Source organism: Rasamsonia byssochlamydoides, assembly GCF_041956645.1.
Source record: "Rasamsonia byssochlamydoides strain NRRL 3658 unplaced genomic scaffold VTN77scaffold_64, whole genome shotgun sequence".
NCBI lineage: Eukaryota > Fungi > Ascomycota > Eurotiomycetes > Eurotiales > Trichocomaceae > Rasamsonia > Rasamsonia byssochlamydoides.
In genome coordinates, this window is record NW_027192447.1 from 136,557 (window position 1) to 159,484 (window position 22,928).

Below are 22,928 nucleotides of genomic sequence, written 5' to 3' on the forward strand. Positions count from 1 at the left end.
ATAACGAGAGAAAACAATCATAGATTTACACTAAGACAGAACCAAAAAAAAATCGAAAAAAAAAAAGGAAAAAAAAACCAACCAACGCTTTTCTTTGCCGCCTCAACTGCTCACGCCCAAATGGAAAGAACGGAGAAACAGCAGACATCATGGTAGGAAAAGAACTGACAAATAGAACACCTACTGGATAGAAAAAAACCACCGCAAAAATGTCGACGAGACGAGAGTTCATGCAGTTGTGTCTTCAGCTGGCTTCTCTTCAGCTGTCTTCTCAGCCTTCTCCTCAGGCTTCTCCTCGGCTGGCTTCTCCTCGCCCGCCGCCTGGGATTCTTCTTCCTTCGCTGGCTCTGGAGCCTGCGCCTTTTCTTTTTCCCCTGCTTCGGCGTCGGGTATCGGTTCATCCTTGGACTCTCCAGTCTCTTTCTCTTCTTCCTTGGCGGGCTTTTCCTCCGTGTCCTGCGCACCTGCCTCCGCCTTCTCAGCCTCGGCGCCCTCATCCTCCTTATGAACTCCATTGGTTTTTGGTTTCGCCTCCTCCGCAGCAGCAGCGGCAACGTCGGACTCCAGCAGATTCTTCCATTTGGCGAGGATATCAATGGACCGGCGTCGGAACTGGTAATCTTCGTCCTTGGGGATCGAGTTCAACTTGATAATCGCCTTGAGCACCTTGTTGATCTTGGTCGCGCGGATAATGGAGACTTCCAGATCGGTATGTGTTTCCAATTTGGAGATGTAGTTCGACATGGCAGCCATTTCCTCTTCCTTGGGTGCCTGGTCTCGCGAGAGGAACCCCTTCTGGAGTTTGTGACGGATGAAGAGAACTGTCGCTGTGTTAGGCTACACGTCTACTAATATGTGACAGGGACGGGTAGAACATACTCTCTTTCTCCTTCTTCGCCTTAGCCTCCTGAGGATCGATCTGCTTCGGCGCCTCCTTGGGAGTCTCGACAGTGGTCTCTTCCTCGCTGACCATCTTGCCGGTTTTCTTTTGTTTGGTGGTCTTCGCTGAAGTAACAGTCTTCTTGGTTTCCGCAGTTCCGGGAGTCTTCGGGGTGGTCAGTTTCAACTTGGTGGTGGTCTTGGGCGTCTTGGCCGGCTAGATTGAGGCCATGTCAGAAATTTCACAAGTCTACACGTCACCGCGGTAGGCATCAACTCACCTTTTCAGCCTCTGCATCACTTTCAGCATCCTTCTTGCGCTTCTTGGCGCTCTTAGGCTTCTTGTGGTCCTCCTCCTCGGCATCGGCCATCTCGACATCCTCCGCCTCTTCGACGACATCCATGCTCTTCCGCTTCTTCTTCTTTTCCTCCTTCTGAGCCTTCGAAGCGGCTTTCGCTGCCGCCTTGGCCTCTCGCTCCTCGGCCTCCAGTTGCACAGCACGCTGATGCTCGGCCAGCAGGTCCTTGAAGTACTGGAGATCGTGATTCTCTGCGGCAACCTTGTACGCAGCAATCAGAGTCTTGTTCTTTCCCTTCTCAGGCACATCCTTGCAGCTTTCCGGGTCCAAAGGAGTGAGATCCGTATTGGGGATCCACGCGCTGGAATACACAAACCCGTCAGCATCTTGTCACAGAAGAGGCAAATACTGGCCAACATGTAGGTACTACTCACAATTCATTGGTCTCCAAGAACATGATAGGGAATGTCCGCTCGTACACTCGCTTGCCTCCATCGGCATACGGCTCCTTGTACGTGCCATCCGCTTGCTTTGTAGTTACCGGACGCGTGTTCAGTAGGGACTGTGGCAACATCTCCTCGTCACAGATGATCGCTGGCCATGGCGGAAAGCTCTTCAGACGCGCGAGATAATACTCTCCGGGCTTAGCGTCAAGATGCGTGACACGTTGTTGCGACTTCCTCTTTCTTGCGGATGACACGCCACCTGTAGACTTGCGCTTCGCTGGCGTCTTCTTAACCGAGGCGGGCGTTCCGTTGACCTCAACCTTTTCAGCCTCGACAGGAGCAGCTTCTTCCTCTTCCTTGCCGTCCGCCTCGGAAGGTTCAGCGGGCGCTGTTGTTTCCGCAGGCTTCGTCTCTGCTGGTTCTTCAGTGGCGCCCTCTACGCGGTAGTAGATACGCGGGTCAGCAGACGCGACGTCACATTGAACTTCAGGATGAGGGCAGGTTTCTGCTTACCGGTAGGCTTGTTGTCGCCGTCAGGAGCTTTCTCTGCCTCGTTCTCAGGACGAGACTCCGACGACGCGGACTCCGGGGCAGCGGTCTTAGGCTCGGCGGAGGGCGCGCGCCCAGCCACCGAGTCTCCGGCGTCTGCAGACACTGCTGGAGCGACTGAAGACTCTTCAGACATGATGCGCGGCGGAAATCAGATGGGAGAGATAGAAATGGATGAGATCCCGATGGGATGGGAGTTTTCAATGGGATGGAGGAAGAGAGAGAGGCGGTATGGTGGAGAAGGTCGCGAAAGACGGGACCGTGGCGGGAGTCGAGCGACGCAACGCGTGTGAAGGGAGCAGCGCAGCCGCACCGCCCAACAGCAAATGACGCAACGGGCGTAGCCAACGCACAGCACACAATCAAACAAAATAGAACAAAATAGAACAGAGCTGGCTCTCTACCACGCGCGCTCTTTCCTGTGTAGACCGATCGATGGCAGGAACCAAAGCACGAGGTTGCTCAAAAGTGGCAAAACACGTGTTCTTCAGTCGTAGGAGATGCACCAGCTAAAGCTTCTGGGAAGGAGTGCTTCTATCCAGAGCAGAAAACACGACTTTCTGTGGAGGACGCGGGTGAAGTTAGAGGCGACGAGAATTCCGCCTGCGGATGATGGAGGAGACCAGGCCGCGCCAAACGCAGACACAGCCGCAACGCAACAAGCAGCGTTCCTCTGTGCTACGACGTAGGAACACGGGGTAGGATAAATGCCCAGTGGAGGAGAGGAAGAAAATCAGGATGGGGAGATGCACCTGAGCGACAGAGAGATGGTTGTGCGAGAGAGGTACGTGCGGGAGCTGCGACCGTAATGGAATTCCCCAAGTACAGTTTGTTGCGCCTGGTTCGACAGTCGAACAGCACCTGATGGCTTATTTGGTGGCTGGTGGAAAGCCGCGAGTCGTGTGCTCGACGCTGTGGAGGATTGGGCCACCACGCGAGAGAGACAGGAAAGAGGGTTGGGTGGAGGGTTATACGACGGCTACAGAGGCGGTGGAAGATGGCAAAAGGTGGATAAAGGTGGATGGGAGATGGATGTGCCACGGGATGGATGGATGGCTTATGGTGGGTGTGCCGCAGCAGCCTCACCGACAGTGATGAGATGGACGGAGAGGCCGGCCGGGCTGCCGTGGCGGTGGACAATGTCCCGATCTACGGCTACGCTGACTGGATGGACTCACCTCTGCTCTCGGCAAGTCTGCCAGTCTTTTGTTACAGCAATCACCATCATGCAGGGAGTGTCAGAGCTATCTCCAGAGGACGTATGGGCTTCGTGCGAGATCCAGTTATAGGGGAGACCAAGCTTAGAATCAACTGCTAATCACACAGCGCCATGGCAGATGTCCTGGACGAGCAGCCTGATCACCAGGAGCATCACAGACAACCTTCCCACGCATCAAGAGCACGAGAGTGTGATTGAAGCATCGACAGGGAGGTGAGGTATATCCTGGAGAATTGACATTTCTAGGGAATTATGTACAGGTGGAGAATGCAGCGCAGACGGGAGCCAGATTGGAGGTTCGTTTTCTGACTCGTTCATCAAGAAAAGAGAGAATAGGAGATGACTAGGTGTAGTGAGATTGTGAAGATTAGGAAATCGACAGTCGTCAGGACCGGGTCGCTGGAAGAGTCCACGAGAATGGCGATGTGATCTAGACAGCGGACAAGAAAGGGCCCTTTTCAGTAAGAGACATTGCAGACTGCCATCCGGGATCGATGAAGCTCATCGGACGAGCACAGCATATCTCACGGCATCTTTATCGTCCGGGTCCTCCACGGCTTCGTAGACATCCACTATCTGCCGTTCAGGCTTGTGGAGACGGCATAGCCAGAGGAAGCAGTCCTCGAGGGGCAGCAGGTTCAATATCACACCATTTCCCCACCAGCCCAAGAAGCAGACGATGGCCCCAGCCACAGCATCCAAAATAAAGTGGTTGGCAGTCGCGATGATGGCAGCCAGAATCACCAGAGGGTAAGCAAGGCCCATGGCAACGCAAACGAGACGGCGCCACGAAGGGAGGGAAATCCGGAGACTGAAGCGGTGGAAGATGGGAATCCGGTTCGATGTGGATCGGCGATGTTTGGGAGGAAGAGGGATCGTCATGACGGTGAGCCCGATCATCAACGAATAACCAAAATGCAGCGAAGGCATCGCAGCTGTCTGCAATGAGCAAGTGATTCTACCAACATCGAGGATTCTGGGGGATGGCTGCTTTCTTAGCTTACCGTATTGATTGCAAAACCGGTTCCTCGTCCAGACACTAGCGACTCCTGAGACGCCGTGCACGGTATCGACAAAGCCATAGCTTCTATCCTCGCCGATCGCATCCTGGATACTCTGATCGCTCAGAAGGCGAGGTGGCATGCAAGGCCAGAGCGTGAAGACAACGAATGAGAGGAGATTGCAGACAGCCATAGTTCGCCGGCGAGCTGCGTACAGCGGCGGACCTGCCGGAGACCCATTCAATCGGTTTTCCAAGGGGCTGACCAGTCGATTGCGTGTCGTGGTGTAGTAGTAGAGCCAAATCAAGAAGAAAATCGTGCCGGGGATATGGATGAAAGAGTAAACCCAGTTGGTCCAACTCATCAGCTGCGGATGGCGCATGAAGAAATGTTGTATCTCAAGTTCACAGAAGAGCCCCAATGCCCGTTCGATCTGAACCAGCTGCAAAGCGTGCTTCCTCGCAGCTTCTACAGTGTCCTCCTTGAGAGTTACCGCAGTGAACGCTCGTCCGAGCTGGTATGTCTGCCATCGACGTCAGATATCTATTGGCATATGCTCTACCGATCAACTCACCCAGTATACCAATGCCCAGTACCAGCACTCGACCAGGAAAGGAAACCGGCGCAGCAAACGGCTGAGCAGTCGATGTCGAAACGCAGCCGTGTTTGGCGAGAGCACCTCCAGCTTCCATGACAAAATGCTCAGCTCGCGTTTCCGCCATGGTTTCTCTTGAGAGACCAGCAAGGACGGTGACACCGATCGGTGCTCCAACAATTCATCCTTGTCTGTAGGACTCGTCAAGCCCGATTCTAAAGAATCTGATCGGTCACAGGAGTGGCTTCCCGAATGTGCATTTCGCCAATAGGCCTTACGGGACACAAGACGATCAGTGTCGCGGTTGAGCCAGGTGCCTCCCAAAAGGAGAACAAAGACCATCAACGGCTCGATAAACGTTGCCGCCCCCATAGTGATTGACGAGAAGGGAGACCACTTCGTGTGACAGCGAGGTGCAACAGCAATCCGGCTTTCGACCCTTTCTAACTCACAGATAATGGGGGGTATCAAACGAGAGGGCAGGAGGACATGTAACAGACAATCAGAGGTCAGACCCCTGCAAGAACGGTTTGTAAGCCCAGAAACCTGTCTTAAGATTATGGATATTGGTATCAGAAAAGAACTTGTGAGAAATCCAAGTTCGACTGATTCATCCCTGCCCAGGGACAGCAACGGGGCCAGGGCAGTCCGGAGGAACCGGAACCGACGAAGGATTACTGCAATGCGCCTAATAATAGGAGGTATATAAGTGAGGTCAGGGGGAGGTCAACAATGGAACAGGGTTTGCCATGTCTGCACAGAGCTTGGCAGGCAGCTTCCCCGGGTCGCATTGTCAACTTGCCAATTGTAGAAATAGCAGAGACATGAGATCGACGTCGATCCATGGGTAGATCAAGACCGAGGAAGGCAATTTGAGGTAGGCACACGACTGTATAAGCAGACGCCATTGGGTGCCATTACGTGCGCCTCTCCAGATATCACACGAACAAGAAATCATCACGGCAGCTTGTTCGATATCCCACGAGAAGACACCGCTGGCCAAGCAACCCGGACAACATATCCGGGAAAAGAGCAATGCAATTGTCCTGGCAGAGAGGAAAAGAAAGATACCGGCGAGCTTAGGAAAGCTTCCAGCTGCTGGTCAGTGGCGAAGGTGATTGGGTTTGGCATGAAAGAAGGCGACGCGTCTGATTCGTACAGGGCAGACAAACTGAACCTGCTGCATGGAAGATGACGAATCAAATCATGCTCGTCGGGGATATTTTCCGTGAAGTCCTTAGGCATCAGCAGCATCACCCGGAGTTCCTACTAGCCTCAAGAAAAGCATGTTTCGAAACGTATCTTCTGTGGCATAGCTGGGTAACGACTCCAGCAGAGACAGCCTTCAGGTCGACAGTTGAGAAATCATGCTGTCCATGACGTATCGAGCGAGTCCCTGTTCCCCACATGATCGTTGACAGTGCGAACGAGACTTGGCGGGAATCTTAGGGACAGTGCTAGATAGTTCATAAGATCTGCCGGCGGTACAGGTACCGATGATACAATGGTGTGGAATTATCGACGTGGCTATAACCAGCCAGACTCATCTGAGTCGAGTCACGCGTGATGCTGGTAAAGGATTTCCCCCACATCTTCGCAGTGATCACGGGAGGGGAAGCTCGGTTGGGCCGGATCCAGCCGGATGCCAGGCAGCAAAGTCGGTACTCGGTACAGTAATAAATGCTGATGAGATCGCCATGAGGAGAGCGGAGACGGAGAGATGAGAGGATCCGCGATGCAGCAGTGGTGAGAATGGGTAACTGGGCCATGTCTTATCTGATGGGGTAACTGGCCTGTGGAGACTGGAGATCGAGTCTGTGCGTCTCGTCTAGGAGTCTCACTCCACGTAAGCGACTGCGTGCATAATAATTATGCTTTTTCACCACAATTAAGTTGTGATTGTTGGCAGCAGCATCTGCTTGTATCCTGCCTGTAATCAAGTTTTCTCGTGTCTGAGAGATTGCACCTCTTTGCACGTATTGTTGATCAGATTACATAATGCTGCCTCAGGCAGTAAACACCGATAATCGAATTATCAACACGTGACATGATGTCATCTGTCGCCATGTTGACCTCACCCAGTTTGCTGACTCGACACGCTGCAAATCGTGAAGAAGATAGTTACATAAATGCAAGTCCGGTACGAGCACAGTCATCAGTCGAGATCTGGGCGTGGTCAAAGCAGAGATACACTGTGTACATATACGACCTTACGTCAAGCTGGCGTAAATCGACATCCAAGCATCAGAACAATGGAGCGCTGGCGTACGTCGAGGAGTTCGGTGATATTCTCAAGCCTTGTAAGAATTAGAAGTATTAATGCAACTAGAAGATAACTCCTTTGTTTCCTTTTGACTCGAATAATACTGTATTCTTGATCGAAGGGCAATATCTCTACTAGTATATATATAGTTGCTCCTTGTCAATCTCATCTCTGTGAATTCGAGATCATCCTTGATTTCGAGATTCAACAGGAATTACCACCATGTTCCCCTCAATCCGTAACGCGGTGACTGCTGCGTCCTTCAAGCGGCCTGCCAATGCTGCTGCTTCAACCCAGAAGATCCTCCAAGCCGCGACTCCGACGACAGTAGCAGCCTCCCGCTCCTCCTTCTCAACCACACCCGCTACGAACAAGAAAGGTGCCATCCTCCTTCAAGACAAAGATAATGGATTTGGCTTTGCACGCTCGAATCCCCGGCCTGCGAAGCCTAGGAGTAGGGGAGTTACGGAGATCAGGGGGCCATATTACACTGTACGTGCAGACTGACCCGTTACACGTGACATATCCTTGCTAATGTGAATACGTGCCTCCTAGGTCATGGGAAAGCGTTATCTAGCAGATGTTCTGGAAACGTAAGACCTTGAAAACCAACGTGCTTCGAGCAGATCCTGACGTAATGATCTTATCGACAGGATGGGCACACATGTGGACGGTCTCAAATTCGCAGGAGGTGTGTCTAGAAGCCATTGAGTTGATAGACATTATCCTACGTATCTGTGGATGCTGATCAGTTCCTGCTTCCTACAGGATCATTCTCCCTCTTTGAAGAGAAACCACTCCGAGAGCTGATCGACCTGGCTCATTCGCACGATGTCTACGTGTCGACTGTATGATCTTGCGCTTCCCTCAAATTTCCAGTCTGCACTTGGCATTAGCTCATGCTAACCTATGCAGGGTGGATGGGCTGAGCACCTCCTCACCCATCCGTACGTTGAATCGGTATTCGACAAGTATTTGAAGAAATGCAAGGATCTTGGGTGGGTAGCCACGTTCATCCTGCAGATCCAGTAAACAGAAGTAACTGACTGTCAACCAGCTTCGATGTTATCGAGATATCGTCTGGCTTCCTTTCGATTCCCGGCGATGACTGGCTGCGGCTCGTCGACAAAGTGCACTCGTACGGGCTCAAAGCGAAGCCCGAACTGGGCATCCAATTCGGTGCCGGTGGCGACACCTCCACCAGCGACTTGGAAGCCATTGGCACCTCGGACCCCGGCAAGCTGATCAACATGGGCCGCAAGTTCCTCGACGCGGGCGTCGAGCGGCTGATGATCGAATCCGAGGGCATCACGGAGAACGTCAAGTCGTGGCGAACGGACGTGGTGAGCACGATCATGAAGGAGCTGCCACCGGAGAAGATCATGTTCGAGGCGGCCGATCCAAAAGTGTTCAACTGGTACATCCGCGAGTTTGGCGTGGACGTCAATGTGTTTGTCGACCACTCGCAGATTGTGCAGCTGAGCTGTCTGCGCCACGGTATTTGGGGGATGGCGGATACGTTTGGCAAGGTGGTTTCCTTCCGGCCGGAGTAGCAGAATTCTCCAGTAGGTGGTATTAATTGTGTACGTTATAATGTTGGTTTGTATATATTCTTTGACAGGTATCCAGCTTGATGATAGTCATGATGTATGTACAGTACAACGAATCACTCTCATCTAATCCAGGTGTCTCTACATTATACCAGCCAGGTTATAGGGAACCACTTCAAATGATGACCGCCAAATTAAGACAGTCTCTATACTAGATATTATATATATGCCTAACACGCAAAGTCAATATCTACTATAATACTGTCTAGATTATAGGAAATAAAAGTAGTCGTATATAGGTTAGTTGTAGATATAATTCCTTTTTATCTTTGTCCTTACCTTGATTTCCCAGAGACGAAGCCAGCGGTTCAACTGGAGTGGTATAGTACTAGACCTTAAGTATTACCCGCCACGAGCGTATTTTCCTGCAAACCTTCGCATACTTTATAAGTTTACTTCTCAACAAAATTATACAGTAAGGGTATTAGGAAAATATATTTTTTTAATTGGAAAATTAGTGAAGGTAAATTTTATATATACAAACTTTTTTTTCAATTAAATCAACATAATTATAACATTTTTAACCATGAACTTCGACCAAATTTCCCCAAAATATTTATTCAACACTTTAAAAATAAATAATTAAAATATAGATTTGATTGATATCTTTTTAATAAAAATTTTTTTCTTATATATTGTGAGAATAAACTATATAATTTTTATTTAAAAATAATTAATATTAAGGGGTTCATTTTTTTTAGATATGAATTTTTCTTCTTTTAGGAAATTTTGGATTAACCTAACTTTATCCTCAAAAAAGTAGTTATTATAGGCTTTAAATAGTAGGTAAACAAATTTTCTATATATATAAAAAAAATCTAATCTGACAAATTTTCTAACTAAAAATCTATTGTAAATTACCCTTTATATATAATATTTTTGAATGAATGGAGGCTGAAATATGCAGGGTTTGCGGGAAAATGGGCCCTGCGGCTCCCGGGGAACATTTGACCACAGACTGTATCTGACGAGCAAGGCTCATGTTACTAAATTAAGATATGTTTGTGTTCTACAGCATTTGTAGTCAGTCTCGAATTCATATAGAGTAAAGGTAGGGCTATGATGCAGCACAAATATTTACGTACTGTACAGTACATACATATTATCCAGCATCTTACTTACAGTAATCGAACTACTGTAGTGCTTACAACAGGGTTTGCAGAGTAAGATACAAGCCGAGTACAATATGGGGTTGTCGACCAAGTATGCATATGCTGTACGTAAGTAAATGCGTGATTGTGTAATCACCTGGAGTAAGACGTAAATCGTGAATATTATGAATATTATTATTGATGGTCAGATGGTGTAAACGCAGGAGTGATTGAACACCCAGTCTGGTTGGACTGGGTATGTTTGTATGTAAATACAGTACATAGTGTACCTAAGTAAATTTATTTTTATTCCATGCTGTTTTAGACCAGTAATAATAATCAATAATAAATAACTTTGCAAGGATCATCGAATCTGCAGAATAATATGCTGCATGCATGCATGCATCTCCGACCTTGTCAATTAATTAGTTAACAATGTCAATATGAAATAAATAAATAAATAAAGATATCTTAGATTAGATTAGATCCGTAGATCGTAGATACGTGTCTTTTTTTTTCACCATCAATCAGTTAGGTGCCGGGAGAAATAATCGCATTATTATTATATGCTACTAGCAAGTCATCGCTCGTGCTAAGAATTCCCATCTCATCTCATCCCAGGACCTAGATTCGGGTCGGATACGTACGTACTGTACGAATCCAGATCCATCAACCTTGGCAAGCCGCAACGATCTCGGATCTCGGACATCTCCGGATGAACAAATAGCGCAACGCAATTCTAATTATTATTACTCCGTAAAGTACGCATGCTTTTTTCTTTTTTTGGTTTGCGGAAAATTTATTTGGGCTACAGCCTACAGCCTACAGTACAGACTACAGTAATCCGTACGGAGTGCGGAGGAATTAGTCGCCCCGACTTGCGAGACAGACAGCTTCTCCACTTCCACTTCCGCCAGGTTATTATTTATCGGTAAGGTGGAGCCAGAATACTCCGTATGCAGGTTATGCAAATAATAATGCCATGCCTATCAAGGAGGTTCAATACCTACCTACCTCTCTAGGCAAGTCCTCTGTTTCATAATTCGTGGGGCGTGCTAAAATAAAAGTGTTGCCTGATGCAGTTCAGTCATCTCCCCCCGCTTCTAACGTCGCGTAACTTGCTGATACGTTGCCGAGGTTCGGGGATGAAACATCATGCCCCGTCGATTCTGAGTATAATAATTATTTAAAATGGCTATGCATCTATGAATTGGTGTTTCTGCATTTTTTTTTAACTGTATAATGCATTGACTGACTCATGAGCTCTCTCTATTTTATCTTTTTGATCTGGAATAAATATATCTATCGTCTTATTTCCTGCGAATAGACTGCTGGAGCAGTACATGTTCCTAGGTCGATAGCTACATAGGTAGCTACCATGGCCCTGTCATACTCAATCCTGGCAGCCTCCTTCCTGGCAACATACACCATCTACCTCCTCACCAGCCTCATCATCCGCTCCCTCCGACGCCGCCGCCTGGCGAGAGCGCGCGGCTGCCGCCCCCCGCCACGGCTCCCATGCCCCCTATTCGGCATCCCAGCCTTCTTCGCTCTGCTCAAAGCCGCGAAAAAGAGACAGACCCTCCAGCACATCGAGCAGCGGGTGGCCCGGGCTGGAGCATGGACCTTTGAGCAGACCACCCTGGGCAAGACGCATATTACCACCGTCGATCCGGAGAATATCAAGGCGATTCTGGCGACGCAGTTCAGTGATTTTGCGCTCGGGAGGAGACATGAAATTTTTTATCCGTTGCTTGGGGATGGGATTTTTACGCTGGATGGTGCGGGGTGGTCGCATTCAAGAGCGCTGTTGCGGCCGCAGTTTACTAGGGATCAGGTACGTTTCTCTTGCATATAAAAGAACAAGGGAATAGGAAAGCTGACCCTGATTTAGGTAGCAGATATCAGCCTGCTGGGCGACCACGTCGACCACCTCCTGGCCGCTCTGCCCAAAGATCGCACCGCGTTCGATATTCAAGAGCTCTTCTTCCGGCTGACGCTTGACTCTGCCACGGAATTCCTCTTCGGCGAATCCACCCATTCCCTGTCTCCCAACTTCGTCGCCGGGTCAGGTCCCCTGGCCAAGTGTGGCGGAGAGCAGGGTTTCGCTCAAGCATTCAACCAGTCGCAGGACTACCTCGTTGACCGGGGACGCCTCCAGGATCTGTACTGGCTGGTCAACCCGCCTAAATTCCGGCAGGCGGTGAAACTGGTGCATGAGGTTGTCGACTACTACGTCGATCAGGCCATTAAGAGAGGCAAGCAGCCGGAGGCGAAAGATGCTGCTACGGGCGGTAGCAAACGATACGTCTTCCTCGAAGCCGTGGCGAGGGACACGCAGGATCGCAAGGTCCTGCGCGACCAGATGCTCAACATCCTCCTGGCGGGGCGGGATACCACCGCCAGCCTGCTCAGTTCGTCGTTCTTCTACCTTGCGCGCCATCCGAGGGTCTGGACCCGACTGCGGGAAGAAATCATCCGGGCGTTTCCCCCAACAGAGAGTGCAGACGCCATCACGATCGAAAGACTGCGAGAAGTCAAGTATCTGCGGTACTTCCTTAATGAAGGTAACAATCTAACCCTTTTTCTGTCCTGACCTATCACTCACTTTTTGTCTGTTCCAGTCCTTCGACTCCTTCCACCCGTCTCCGCCAACTCTCGCTGGGCGACCACCGACACCGTCCTCCCTAGAGGCGGCGGTCCGGACGGGCAATCCCCGGTCTTCGTCGAGAAGGGCAAGCGAGTCACGTACTACGTCAGCGTCATGCACCGGCGGACCGACATCTGGGGTCCAGACGCGAAGGAGTTCCGTCCGGAACGATGGGAGGAGAACGCGAAGCGAGGGTGGGAATACCTCCCTTTCAATGGGGGGCCACGGATCTGTTTGGGACGTAAGTACATACTTTCGTTTCAATTTTCGTCCTAGATATCAGTGGTGTGGGGGTTGGTGTTTGCTGACTACTTGCTGCAGAACAATACGCCCTCACAGAAGCGAGCTACGTGCTCGTCCGCCTGCTGCAGCAGTTCGACACGCTGGAGAATGCGCAGCCAGAGATTGTCGATCCGCTTCTGAAATTCAGTCTGACGATCTCGCATGCCGAGGGCGTTCGGATCCGTTTATACTCGTCTGGAAAGGGTATTTAATGATATTTAATGGCAGGATTGGATCGATTTGGTTCGAATTGAACTGTGGTCAGTAGTCAGTGATGATGATCATGATGAGCGTACTCGAAGTCTCGAACAGGACAGGACAGACAGACAGAACAAAACTGTATCAGATATCTTTTCCCCGTCTCGCAGGGACAGGACGGGACGAGATGTAGTCGAGGGGGCCGATTGGTTCTAGGTATTTTGCGTTTTTTTTTTCAATGGATTGATTAATGGATAGGATCAGATGAGGTTATGAGACAGGCCAGCAGATTGCAAATTATAATAATAATAAATAAATAAATAATATATTATCCACGCACGCACATACAGACATGGGTACCATTCATCTATGATGCACGTCGGGTTCTGTTCGGGTCACGTCGGGTCGATCGGGTTCGACTATATACATAGATACATACATCAGAAACAGCAAAAAGAAAAACAAAGGCGAAAAGAAACGGAAAAAGAATAGAATATAATAGACTAAGGAAAAGTAATCAAAGTCCAAGTCGAAGGCGAAGGTACAAGGGAATCAAATCAAATCGAATCAAATCGAATCAAATGAAATCAAAGGAAATCACATTAGCAACGGCGTATAGTTGGATCTTTCCAAAAGGAAACAAAACGGAGTGGAGCAGAGCGGAGCAGAGAACATAACAGATAGTGCATCAGGAATGACCAATGCAGTCAATCAATCACATGGATTGTGCTGTGCTTAGTTGAGACCAAGACTGAATGAAGTATCCATATCCAAAAATGTGTCCATCCTGTCCTGCCTGCCTGCCTGCCTGTCGCCCGCTCGCTCGTCCGCCTGGAAACAGGCGCCTGATATATCGACAAGAAACAAGAAGAAAAAGAAAAGAAAAAGGAAATACTAAAGAGAGCCTATGCTGTTAGCACCACTTAGTTAATAGAAGGCAAGCAAGACCAACAATAATTAAAAAGCGATGAGATAGGTAAACAGGACCGGACAGAAAAAAAAATGACAGAAAGAGTATGTATTCCAAGAGACGAACGTAAGAAAAATACGTTCTAAGATCGCTGGATACAGCATCACAAAAACATGACGCTAGAGACGCTGGAAAAGGAAAAACGATTTCGCTGCGTGGAGACGAATGAAGAACCCGGACGAAAGATCATTCATCACGGTAAACACGTGCCTAAAAGGAAATGGTCATGTGACATGACATGCAGCTGCAACCTGTAACACCAATCTGTCAAAAGGGACAAGTCACAATCAGCAAATAGTATAGTCGAATTTGTGTCAAGCGGCTGTTCTCAGCTATAGCTATAAGTCAAATCCAAATGGGTTTGTGGGAGCTAGTTGAGAACAGCGTTAGTATTCACTCTGGCAGATATGCTGGAAATTGATGGTAGGCAACTTACTAGCTTGCGCGAGGTTGGCCCTCAGACCCGTAGGCTGAGGAGTCAGTTTCTTGGGCTCCTGCTTGTTGACGCCAAACCTGACAGGCGGAGGAGGCCCTGTCTTCTGCGGTTGTAGAGGTGCCGCCGTCGGCTGCTGTGGAATCGGCGGCACCGGAGGCGCGCTCATGCTCATGCTTGTGTTTCCAAACCCATTGACCCCCGTTCGCTGCGGTTGCAAGGGCGGTGGGAGCACAGAGTTGATGCCAGTCGGCATCGGCTGCTGTGGCGGTGCTGAGAAGCCCCCGAATCCGGTCACTTGTGGTGCCAGACCCTGGAACTGCTGACCAGGCTGGTTGTTAAACGGCTGCTGCTGCTGCTGGAATCCAAATTGGGAGGCAGGCTGCTGCCCAAAGCCAGTCGGTTGCGGCATCAGACCGTTTTGGAACTGAGGTGCGAACCCCGTCGGCTGAGGTTGTAGCGGCTGCTGGTTGAACTGTTGCTGCTGGAACCGTTGCTGGTTGAGCTCCGCCAGGCTCTGGCCTGGTGGAGCAATTTGCGGCGCAGTGTGAGGAATACCCGTGAGTTGAGGTTGTAATGGCGGAGGAGCAAAGGCGCTCTGCTGGAAGTCCTGCGGGGCCGACAGCGGCCGCTGAGGCGGTGGAGGGAGGAAGGAGCTCTGGTTGATATTCTGCGGAGGCTGTGGACGCTGTCTCGGTGGCATCATCTGCGCCTGCTGCTGCTGGAATCCAGTGGGTTGAGGAGCAAGTCCCTGCACAGGAGCAGGGCCCGGCGCACCAGACTGCTGTCCCAGAGGCCCCAACTGAGCGAAGAAACTTGGATTGGCGCCTGTCGGCTGAGGCTGAAGTGGAGGTGCGGCAGAGGTGGTCGGCTGCGGTTGTGCTGGGGCTGAGATTGGTGTAGAGGCAGGTTGGGAGGTTTGAGCGGGCTGACTGGGTTGCGCAGGAGTCGGCTGCAGAGGCTCTTGGAGGAGAGAGAGGTCAGCCATGGCACCGACCAGTGAAGCTTGCTTCGGCGGCTCCGTCGAAGCAGGCGCGGTGGTCGCTGGCGTGGCTGGAGCAGACGTTGTAGGCTGTTTTGGCGGCTTAACTTCCCAAGCATCATCGTCGAATCCTTTCTGCACGGGTTTCTCCTCCTGCTTTTCCTTGGAAGCGTCCTTCTGCTCGAAGGCCTTCGGATCGACCACATCTGCAGTCTGGACAGCAGGAGCAGGCCTGGGTTTCCGGCTGGTGTTATTCCGCAGGGCACCACCAGGCCCAGAGAACAAATGGCCTGATCCACCTTCGTCACCGTTGCCGATGACCTCCTCCCCGCCAAAAGCAACGTTTCTCCCTCGAGCTTTCGAACCAGTCCGTCCAAACATGCCGTCAAGATAGCGCATGACGCGCAAGATATCCCCTTCCTTCAGACCCAGGGTGCGAAGGTTCTCGGGGGTGATATCGGGCAACACGGATTCGTCCATGGAATCCTTGGCAAAGTTTTGAGCATATCGCTCACATTGGTGTGGGCCGACGCCCGCCTTGAGGAAGAAATCAAACCAGTCGTAGTCGGGCTGCTTCACCTGCTGTGCACCAACCTTGTTCGCGTCGGCGGATCGGCTACGGCGTCGGATATCGGATAAGGGCTTGTCTTCATCCAAAGACTCGCCAGTGATCTTCTCGACATACTCGAGGTCTGCGACCGACATCTTGGCAATTGGAACCGCGATCTTGACTCCGTTCACTTTATGGAGATGGATCTTTCCGTCGTGAAGGCCGATGAACTGAGCCTCAACGGTGAACGTTCCGGTCCGGTCGGTCCACTGTCTCGTCTTCGACGGGTCGGGTTCTGAGATTTGTCAGTGATACATGCTCATCCGGGTGGTAGATTGAGGGTCCTTACTTGGCCTGGAGCTCACCGATCCCCTGTCGGATCTGCTATCTCGCTTGTGATGCTGCAAACTCATGTTACCATCATGCTTCACTGCAACTAGACTGCTCCGCCTTTCGGGGAGCTTCATTCCTGGGCCTACCTCAGAGCGTGGCGAGTCGATAGAATCAGTCCGCGACTTCCGTGCAGCTTCCTTGGCCAGCCGCTCTTCTTCCAGTCTGTTCTGCTCGACGGTGGATCGGCCTGCATTAATCCCAGTAGTACTGGGAGGCGGAGTCATGATTCCAGTGATCTCGATATAGCTGCTAGGAACCACTCCTTCCCGGCCGTTTTTCAACCGTCTGACCATCCACCATTCATCGGATTTGCTGTCGTCGAGTATAATGACCTCGTCGCCAACAGCCACAGTCACCTCATCGTCGCCTTGTGCCATGAAGTCGTAGAGAACCTGCCCTTTCTTCTGCATACGGGGACCTTGTCCCGCCGCAATGACCTCCCGCAGCCCTTCTGCTTTGTATGCCCCTGCGATCTCTCCCAGCGCAGCCACGATCTCCTGAGCGGTATCCTTGGCGCCCGCGTGAAAATCGATACTCCTGCTCGGTTTCACAAGGTCCAGGAAGATGTGCTTGCCCTCGATGGAATAGTGAGTAATCTTGTCGGCCGTCCATTCTTGGCCGTTGTCATCTGAATCCTCGGGCGAGATGAAAATCGTCCCCGTCGCGACATTGATACCCAGGGTCGTAGGCATCTTCTTCCGCTTCCCCATAACCGAAACCATTTCACTTACGTTATAGATGTGATACCCGGACGGGGAGCGAGTCGATACATGGGAGACGCGACTGTATGGGGGAGATTCCTGGATGCCCCGTTCTTCCCTGAGAGAAGCATACTGAGGACGAGGGCGCGGGGACGGTTCTGGGGGCGAGCGTCGCCGTTCTGGAGCGCTAATGTGCTGCGACGGGGGTCGCTGAGGCAAGGCAGGCGCAGGACTCGGACTCCTGTCATCGTCTTCATCGTCATGCGTGGGTTGACTGGATGGCTGCGGAGGCGGGGGAACTGGCCGAGAAGCAGTGTCCTGAGAGGACACGGAGCCATGTTGCTTGTGAAGGATGCCAGCAATGGCGGCCGCTGGGCTGTTGGCTGCCGTGGCCGCAGAACTCGGTTCCGGTGTCTTATCTTCCTCTGGTTCTGTCTGCACAGGGCGCTGTGGAAGCTGGGGAGCTGCTGGCGGCTGCGGAACAGGGCGAGCAGCCGGTGTAGGCTCCGGAGCGGGTTCGGCTTCGGCTTCGGGTTCTGGTTCAGGTTCAGGTTCAGGTTCAGGTTCATGCTGAGTTGTAGTATTTTCTCCTAGAAGCTCGATGTAGTTCGCCGGAGCGAAACCAAAATCTCCATTCACACCCACTAGCGTCCAGTCCGGGTCCGAAGTATCGTAAACCACCAACTCTGCATCTTCGGAGAAGGAGACCTCCTCATCGGTCTGTCGGGTGTAGTCATAGAGCGCCTTGGCTTTGTTGACAGGTCGAGCCTAAACCCGAGGGAGAAAGAGTCAGTCAGCCAGTTGATACAGACCACATTTGTCCACCGCAGGATGTCCTTTCGGGATCGATGTTCAATAGGATAATAGCATCTCAGAGAGGAAAGGGATACGATAGACAGTTCTGATTCTCTGACTTCCACCGACATCCCTTCCAGACCCAGCCCTGTCTGCCATCCGGGGATATAGAACAGGAAACGAGAGCCCCTTACTTACCTCTTCGACGTAGTTGTTTGGCACCAGGCCCACTGGCTCCTCGTCCTCGTCACGATCCGCCTTCTTCTTGGCCTTCCACCAGTCATCCTCATTGCTCTTTTCTAGGATATAGAGGAGGTCGCCTTCGCGAATCTCCAGCTCACCCTCCGCCTGCGGTTGGTAGGCATAGACCGCGGTGTAGACGCCGAGGAAACCCATGGTGACCGGTCCCTTGCCTGGCTCCAACCGCGTGTCACACTACCGGCGAGGGTGCTGCTGCTGGTAGACCTGCTGGTAGATGCTGGTGCTGCGAGACTGCCCGTGTCGATGTCGGGAACCAGCTTCGAGATGTAATTAATGTAATCTTAGAGGAGATCGGCCGGGGGTGGAGGTGAGATTAATTGCAAGAGGAACAGTTGTGTTGCTGGGAAGCCGCCAGGTCTTGGCGGGTGGTGCGGCGAGACCGGCAAGACAAGAGTGGCCGCTTCGGGTGGGATGGGCCAAGTTCTCGGGCCGCGTGATTGGGGAAACGGCAGTAGGAGCGCTACTAAGACGAACACAGCAACAGTATTAATAGATCAATCAGTAGTGCCAGGTCAGTGCATGGACTATTAATATATGGGTGAGAAGGAATCGATCACAATCTGCAGATATCCAGAATGTCAAATGCTTTTCTTTTCCTTTCTTTTGGCCATCAGGTTGACCATCAGTGTAAGTAGTTATCATCTTGTTTGAGATGGAGGGGTTATACTTATAGATGAAACCCAATCCGGCTCTTCTCTTGCACATTTGCATTCCTGTTGCAGTTGGGTACGCAACCCTGCCTGTCCTGACCCACTGCTGCGGCCTGATCTGACCGTCTTGACGTCTTCAGCACGAGCGGCCGGCACTGCGGTCCCTGGCAGCAAAAGCCAAGGAAAGCTTACCTAAGGCATCAAGCAGGTAGGCACATGACCATGACCTTCCTAGCAATCGAGAGTACATAAAAAAAAAAGGACAATGTTGTGAGAAACTGGCATACCTATCGGAATTGATTTGAAACCAATGCCATGGCGTTGTTTTTGGCCGATTCTGACAACAGACAATTATATTGCCTAATTTTCATAATTCAAATGACCCATAGAATCTCGTATATACACATTCATGATGAACATACAATACTGTACAGAGTACCAAAAAAAAAATAAAAAAAAATCTCCTGTCATAGCTCTTCCTTGAAGATCTCCTCCTCACTACCCTCATCGGAACCGTCCTCAGCTGGCTGCTGCTCTTCCTTCTTCTTCCCTCCCTGTCGCGGTTCCTGCCTCTGAGATCCTTCGTTGTCATTCTCCTCTTCTTCGTCGGCATCAACAATTCCTCGGAGCCCCCGCTCGCCGTTGGATTCGATTACCTCCAGCTTCCAGTCCTTGCCGTTAGCCAGCTCTTCTAGCCGCTTCTTCAGCGCATCGACCTTGTCCGGGTCCAGGTCGAACTTCTGCAGTTCTTCCCGCGACAATCGGGTCACCTCCCCGTTCTCCTTCTTGGCCACCACCTCGACAATCTCCTCGCCGGCAGACGCCACCCGACCTTTTTCGATCTGTCTGCCCTCCGTGCCCACCAGTTTCATCGCGCCAACCTCGATCCCGCCCACTGTAGGAAATTCTGGGGTCCCAGAATTAACTAGTTTCTGAGTGGCCTGATGGGCCTTCATGGCCTCCCAGTCAGCCACGTCCTCGGGAGCAATGATTTCTCGACACTCAATCGTATGCACGTCCTCTGGCTGGGGCAGCTGGAAAGCGACGTCGTGACACAGCCGCGGGGTGTAGATCACCATCAGGTAAGAGCACGTCGTAAGCTCCTTAATCCAACCGATGCGATCTGTGGACTGTGGATGGCAATGGAATTGGACTTCCACCTTGCGCTCCTTTCCCGTGAGATCGCAGGTCGTCCCTCCACCCAGTCGCTGGACGAGGTACCTCGACTCGCCCTTGGTCTGCAGTTCTGCCACTTCTGTCTTAGAGCGCCGCTCTCCATCCCCTTCGCCATCGTCCTCGTCGTCATCCCGCTGGAATTTGCCCAGCACGTAAGAGTGCGTCGTAGGATCTTCCATGGGCGGATAGTTGGGCACTCCGGGGCCGGCCGGTAGCGCGTGAAACTGCCTCACCTGCTTTTTGTAGCAGAAGGAGTAGGACCACCAACCGGACACGTAGTACATGCATGTGCCTTCCATATCCCGGAGCAGCTCCAATCCTCGTTCTGTGGCACGCGCCAATTCATTTTCCTCCTCCGTCTTGTTACCGGCGGCATGGTTTTCTGCCTCAGCCGTCGCATTCCCGACATCAACCCGGGGTATCTGGCAGAGATATCGTTGTCCGCGAAGAATCATCTCCTCGTAGGTAAAGTCGTCTAGCATGGATTTGGAGTCCCGTTGAGAGTCTGCTTTGTCCTGGTCATTTCCGTATCCTGCCAACGGCTTCTGCGGCGATGCTCTGTCCAGATCTTGTCGTTTTCGGGAGTGCGCATGCGAAGACTGGTCTTTTGACAAACGCTCTTCTTGGGCTCGTAATCGCGCGGCCGCTTCGGACTCTAGGATATACTCTTCCGGAAAGACGACATCGAACTACATACCAATAAGTATCTAGACAAAACGAGCCGGAGAGATAACAAAGTAAATTACCTGTGGAAATGCCAAAACATCATCGTGGATACTGAATGGTTTCCGAGCAGCTAGAGCACCTGGCACCGCGGCCGATGCCAGGAGCAAGAGCGGCGTTAACCGCATGACGGCCTGGTGCTTTACCTATTTCTCGTTGCGCTGACGTGTCTGCGATAATTCCTATCTCTGCATGTGAAGAGAGAAAAATGTGTGTGGAATTAAGTAGCTATCTGTCCGTCGATTCACTGGAGACGGGCGAAATACCGAGCTGTGGAACGGAGTCAAGATGATGGAAGCAAAGACCCATCAGTTGAGAAATGGCGAGCCGCACAATAAGGCCAGAAAATCAGGACGGAGCTGCCCGTATAAGTGAACAACAATAGCTTGGTCCGTCCCTCCCCTCCGGAGGTGTAGCTTCGAGAAGTGAACAGATAAGCTCAAGGCCGGGGAAGCATAGCATGCTCGGCGAATCAATGGATTTATGTCACGTGATACACTGTACAAGTATGATCCAGGCCAACGAGAGAACTTCCTGATGTCCCATGACGACTATCACCAAGTGACAATTTCATTTCGGAGCTATGGCACTCTTCAGTCACCAGTCCAAATGATATGCATACCTGAATGTGATAGGATGGTGATGCCCCCTCCGGAGTTATGTCGGCATAGAGTGAGACGGATACATACATGTACATCATGTATCTCATTCACATGTGTTTCGAAATGGAGTCACAGGTTATGACACAGAAGGGGAATCTAGATTTAATTTTTCTGAGTGAGCTCTTCCATGGCTACTCAATGAAATCAGCAAACAGGACCAAAGAAGGCTTTTTTAAGCACAGTACCTGAAGTGATCTTTTACTGCACTCTCTGCCCTCGAGTTCCTGCCCTGTTCGCCATGGCAGAGCAGAGCTCTATCACTGCCGGCCAAGTAACAGCAACCACTTATGCAACGATCGTGATTGTATCAGCATCCTGCCTAGCACGGGCTGGTTTGCAGTTATGGAAGAAATCCGCTGCCCGTTTTCAAATGGAGGATTTCTTTGTCCTGTTCTCATGGCTCTCATTCCTCGCTCTCGCGATCAATACCATCGTCTCGACGCCTACCATGTATCGAGTCTCCAGTGTAATCGCTGGCGAGAGGCCCCCGTATACTGATATGGAGCAAGACGCCGAATTTCAGCTCCGGGTCTCCCTGGCAAACGCCCTACTCGTGTTGATTACCCTTTGGGCCGTCAAGTTCTCGCTGCTGTGTCTCTTCCGGCGTCTCCTGAAACGCCTGTCCAACAGCTATGTGCGGTGGTGGTGGGCCCTCGTCATCTTTACCATCGCGGTAATTAAGACTCATCACCCTTCATGTTGAGCCGCAGCTAAAAAACAATGTGTTCTCTGGCAGACTTTTATCGGCTGCGTTATTTCCCTTCTAACCCGGTGTAGCAGTCTGGATGCCTATTTCACCCCTGGTCAGGAAACCTAAACATCATCACTCCTGGTACTCCGTCTGACTCGTTACAGGAAGCTGCAACACCTATCGAGACGTTGTGGCACAGGCTGTTAGTCTGTACTATACGTTTGCAGTCGACGTCATCAGCGATATAATGAGTTGGTTGATCCTCAAGCTAGAGAAGTTGAAATTCTAACACGAATTCTACATTCTAGTCATGATATTACCGCTCAAGCTCATATGGACCGTACAAATACCGATCAAACAGAAACTCAGCATCGGCGGCGTGTGCTGTGTCGGGGTCGTCTGTATCATTGTGGCTATTGCTCGAGTGGCCCAGGTCAGTTCAGAGGCAGAGAAAGACGCTCCCACTATCGCATGGCTTGCGGTCTGGGACATGGTTGAAGCGGGAATTAGTACGCTGGTTTCAATTTAAATGAATATCTACCTGCGTCAACACCCCATGGAAATAAGCACCTCGCTGACTTCCTAACGCAGAGGTTGTGATCGGCTGCCTTCCAGCTTTCGCTATTATATACCGCAAGACCCGGAATACCCACTGCGAATACGGAAGTACCTGCACCTATACGGAGAGAAAATCGAAGGCTAATCCACAAGGACAACCTTTGCTTGAGACCGTGATCAGCGCGGGTAAGCCTGCTAGGCCAATGTCTATCGGACATGGAGTGGATGACGCATCCATTCCGATGATCGAGCCTGGAGTGATATCAGTTAGAAAGAGTGTGGAGGTAAGAATCTATGACTC

The 22,928-nt window shown here is 51.1% G+C and overlaps 6 protein-coding genes across 6 annotated transcripts; 2 read left to right on the forward strand and 4 right to left on the reverse strand.

Moving 5' to 3' along the window:
• Positions 1-228: 228 nt before the first annotated feature.
• VTN77DRAFT_7778 (uncharacterized protein) lies at positions 229-2,309 on the reverse strand (the record flags this gene model as incomplete). Its single annotated transcript, XM_069424203.1, has 5 exons — positions 229-821; positions 880-1,096; positions 1,161-1,539; positions 1,613-2,060; positions 2,138-2,309. The coding sequence occupies 5 exons, from the start codon at positions 2,307-2,309 to the stop codon at positions 229-231; spliced, it is 1,809 nt and encodes a 602-aa protein (XP_069275162.1).
• Positions 2,310-3,893: 1,584 nt separating this feature from the next.
• Positions 3,894-5,360, reverse strand: VTN77DRAFT_7779 (uncharacterized protein; the record flags this gene model as incomplete). The annotated part of the gene is made up of 3 exons (XM_069424204.1): positions 3,894-4,327; positions 4,397-4,916; positions 4,968-5,360. The coding sequence occupies 3 exons, from the start codon at positions 5,358-5,360 to the stop codon at positions 3,894-3,896; spliced, it is 1,347 nt and encodes a 448-aa protein (XP_069275163.1).
• Positions 5,361-11,330: 5,970 nt separating this feature from the next.
• On the forward strand, positions 11,331-13,096 carry VTN77DRAFT_7780 (uncharacterized protein; the record flags this gene model as incomplete). The annotated part of the gene is made up of 4 exons (XM_069424206.1): positions 11,331-11,789; positions 11,847-12,519; positions 12,577-12,843; positions 12,924-13,096. The coding sequence occupies 4 exons, from the start codon at positions 11,331-11,333 to the stop codon at positions 13,094-13,096; spliced, it is 1,572 nt and encodes a 523-aa protein (XP_069275164.1).
• A 1,294-nt stretch (positions 13,097-14,390) lies between these two features.
• VTN77DRAFT_7781 (uncharacterized protein) lies at positions 14,391-18,302 on the reverse strand (the record flags this gene model as incomplete). The annotated part of the gene is made up of 5 exons (XM_069424207.1): positions 14,391-14,422; positions 14,489-16,312; positions 16,367-16,418; positions 16,497-17,879; positions 18,105-18,302. The coding sequence occupies 5 exons, from the start codon at positions 18,300-18,302 to the stop codon at positions 14,391-14,393; spliced, it is 3,489 nt and encodes a 1,162-aa protein (XP_069275165.1).
• Positions 18,303-19,284: 982 nt separating this feature from the next.
• VTN77DRAFT_7782 (uncharacterized protein) lies at positions 19,285-20,844 on the reverse strand (the record flags this gene model as incomplete). The annotated part of the gene is made up of 2 exons (XM_069424208.1): positions 19,285-20,682; positions 20,740-20,844. The coding sequence occupies 2 exons, from the start codon at positions 20,842-20,844 to the stop codon at positions 19,285-19,287; spliced, it is 1,503 nt and encodes a 500-aa protein (XP_069275166.1).
• A 772-nt stretch (positions 20,845-21,616) lies between these two features.
• On the forward strand, positions 21,617-22,598 carry VTN77DRAFT_7783 (uncharacterized protein; the record flags this gene model as incomplete). Its single annotated transcript, XM_069424209.1, has 4 exons — positions 21,617-22,051; positions 22,115-22,181; positions 22,234-22,320; positions 22,378-22,598. The coding sequence occupies 4 exons, from the start codon at positions 21,617-21,619 to the stop codon at positions 22,596-22,598; spliced, it is 810 nt and encodes a 269-aa protein (XP_069275167.1).
• Positions 22,599-22,928: the final 330 nt, after the last annotated feature.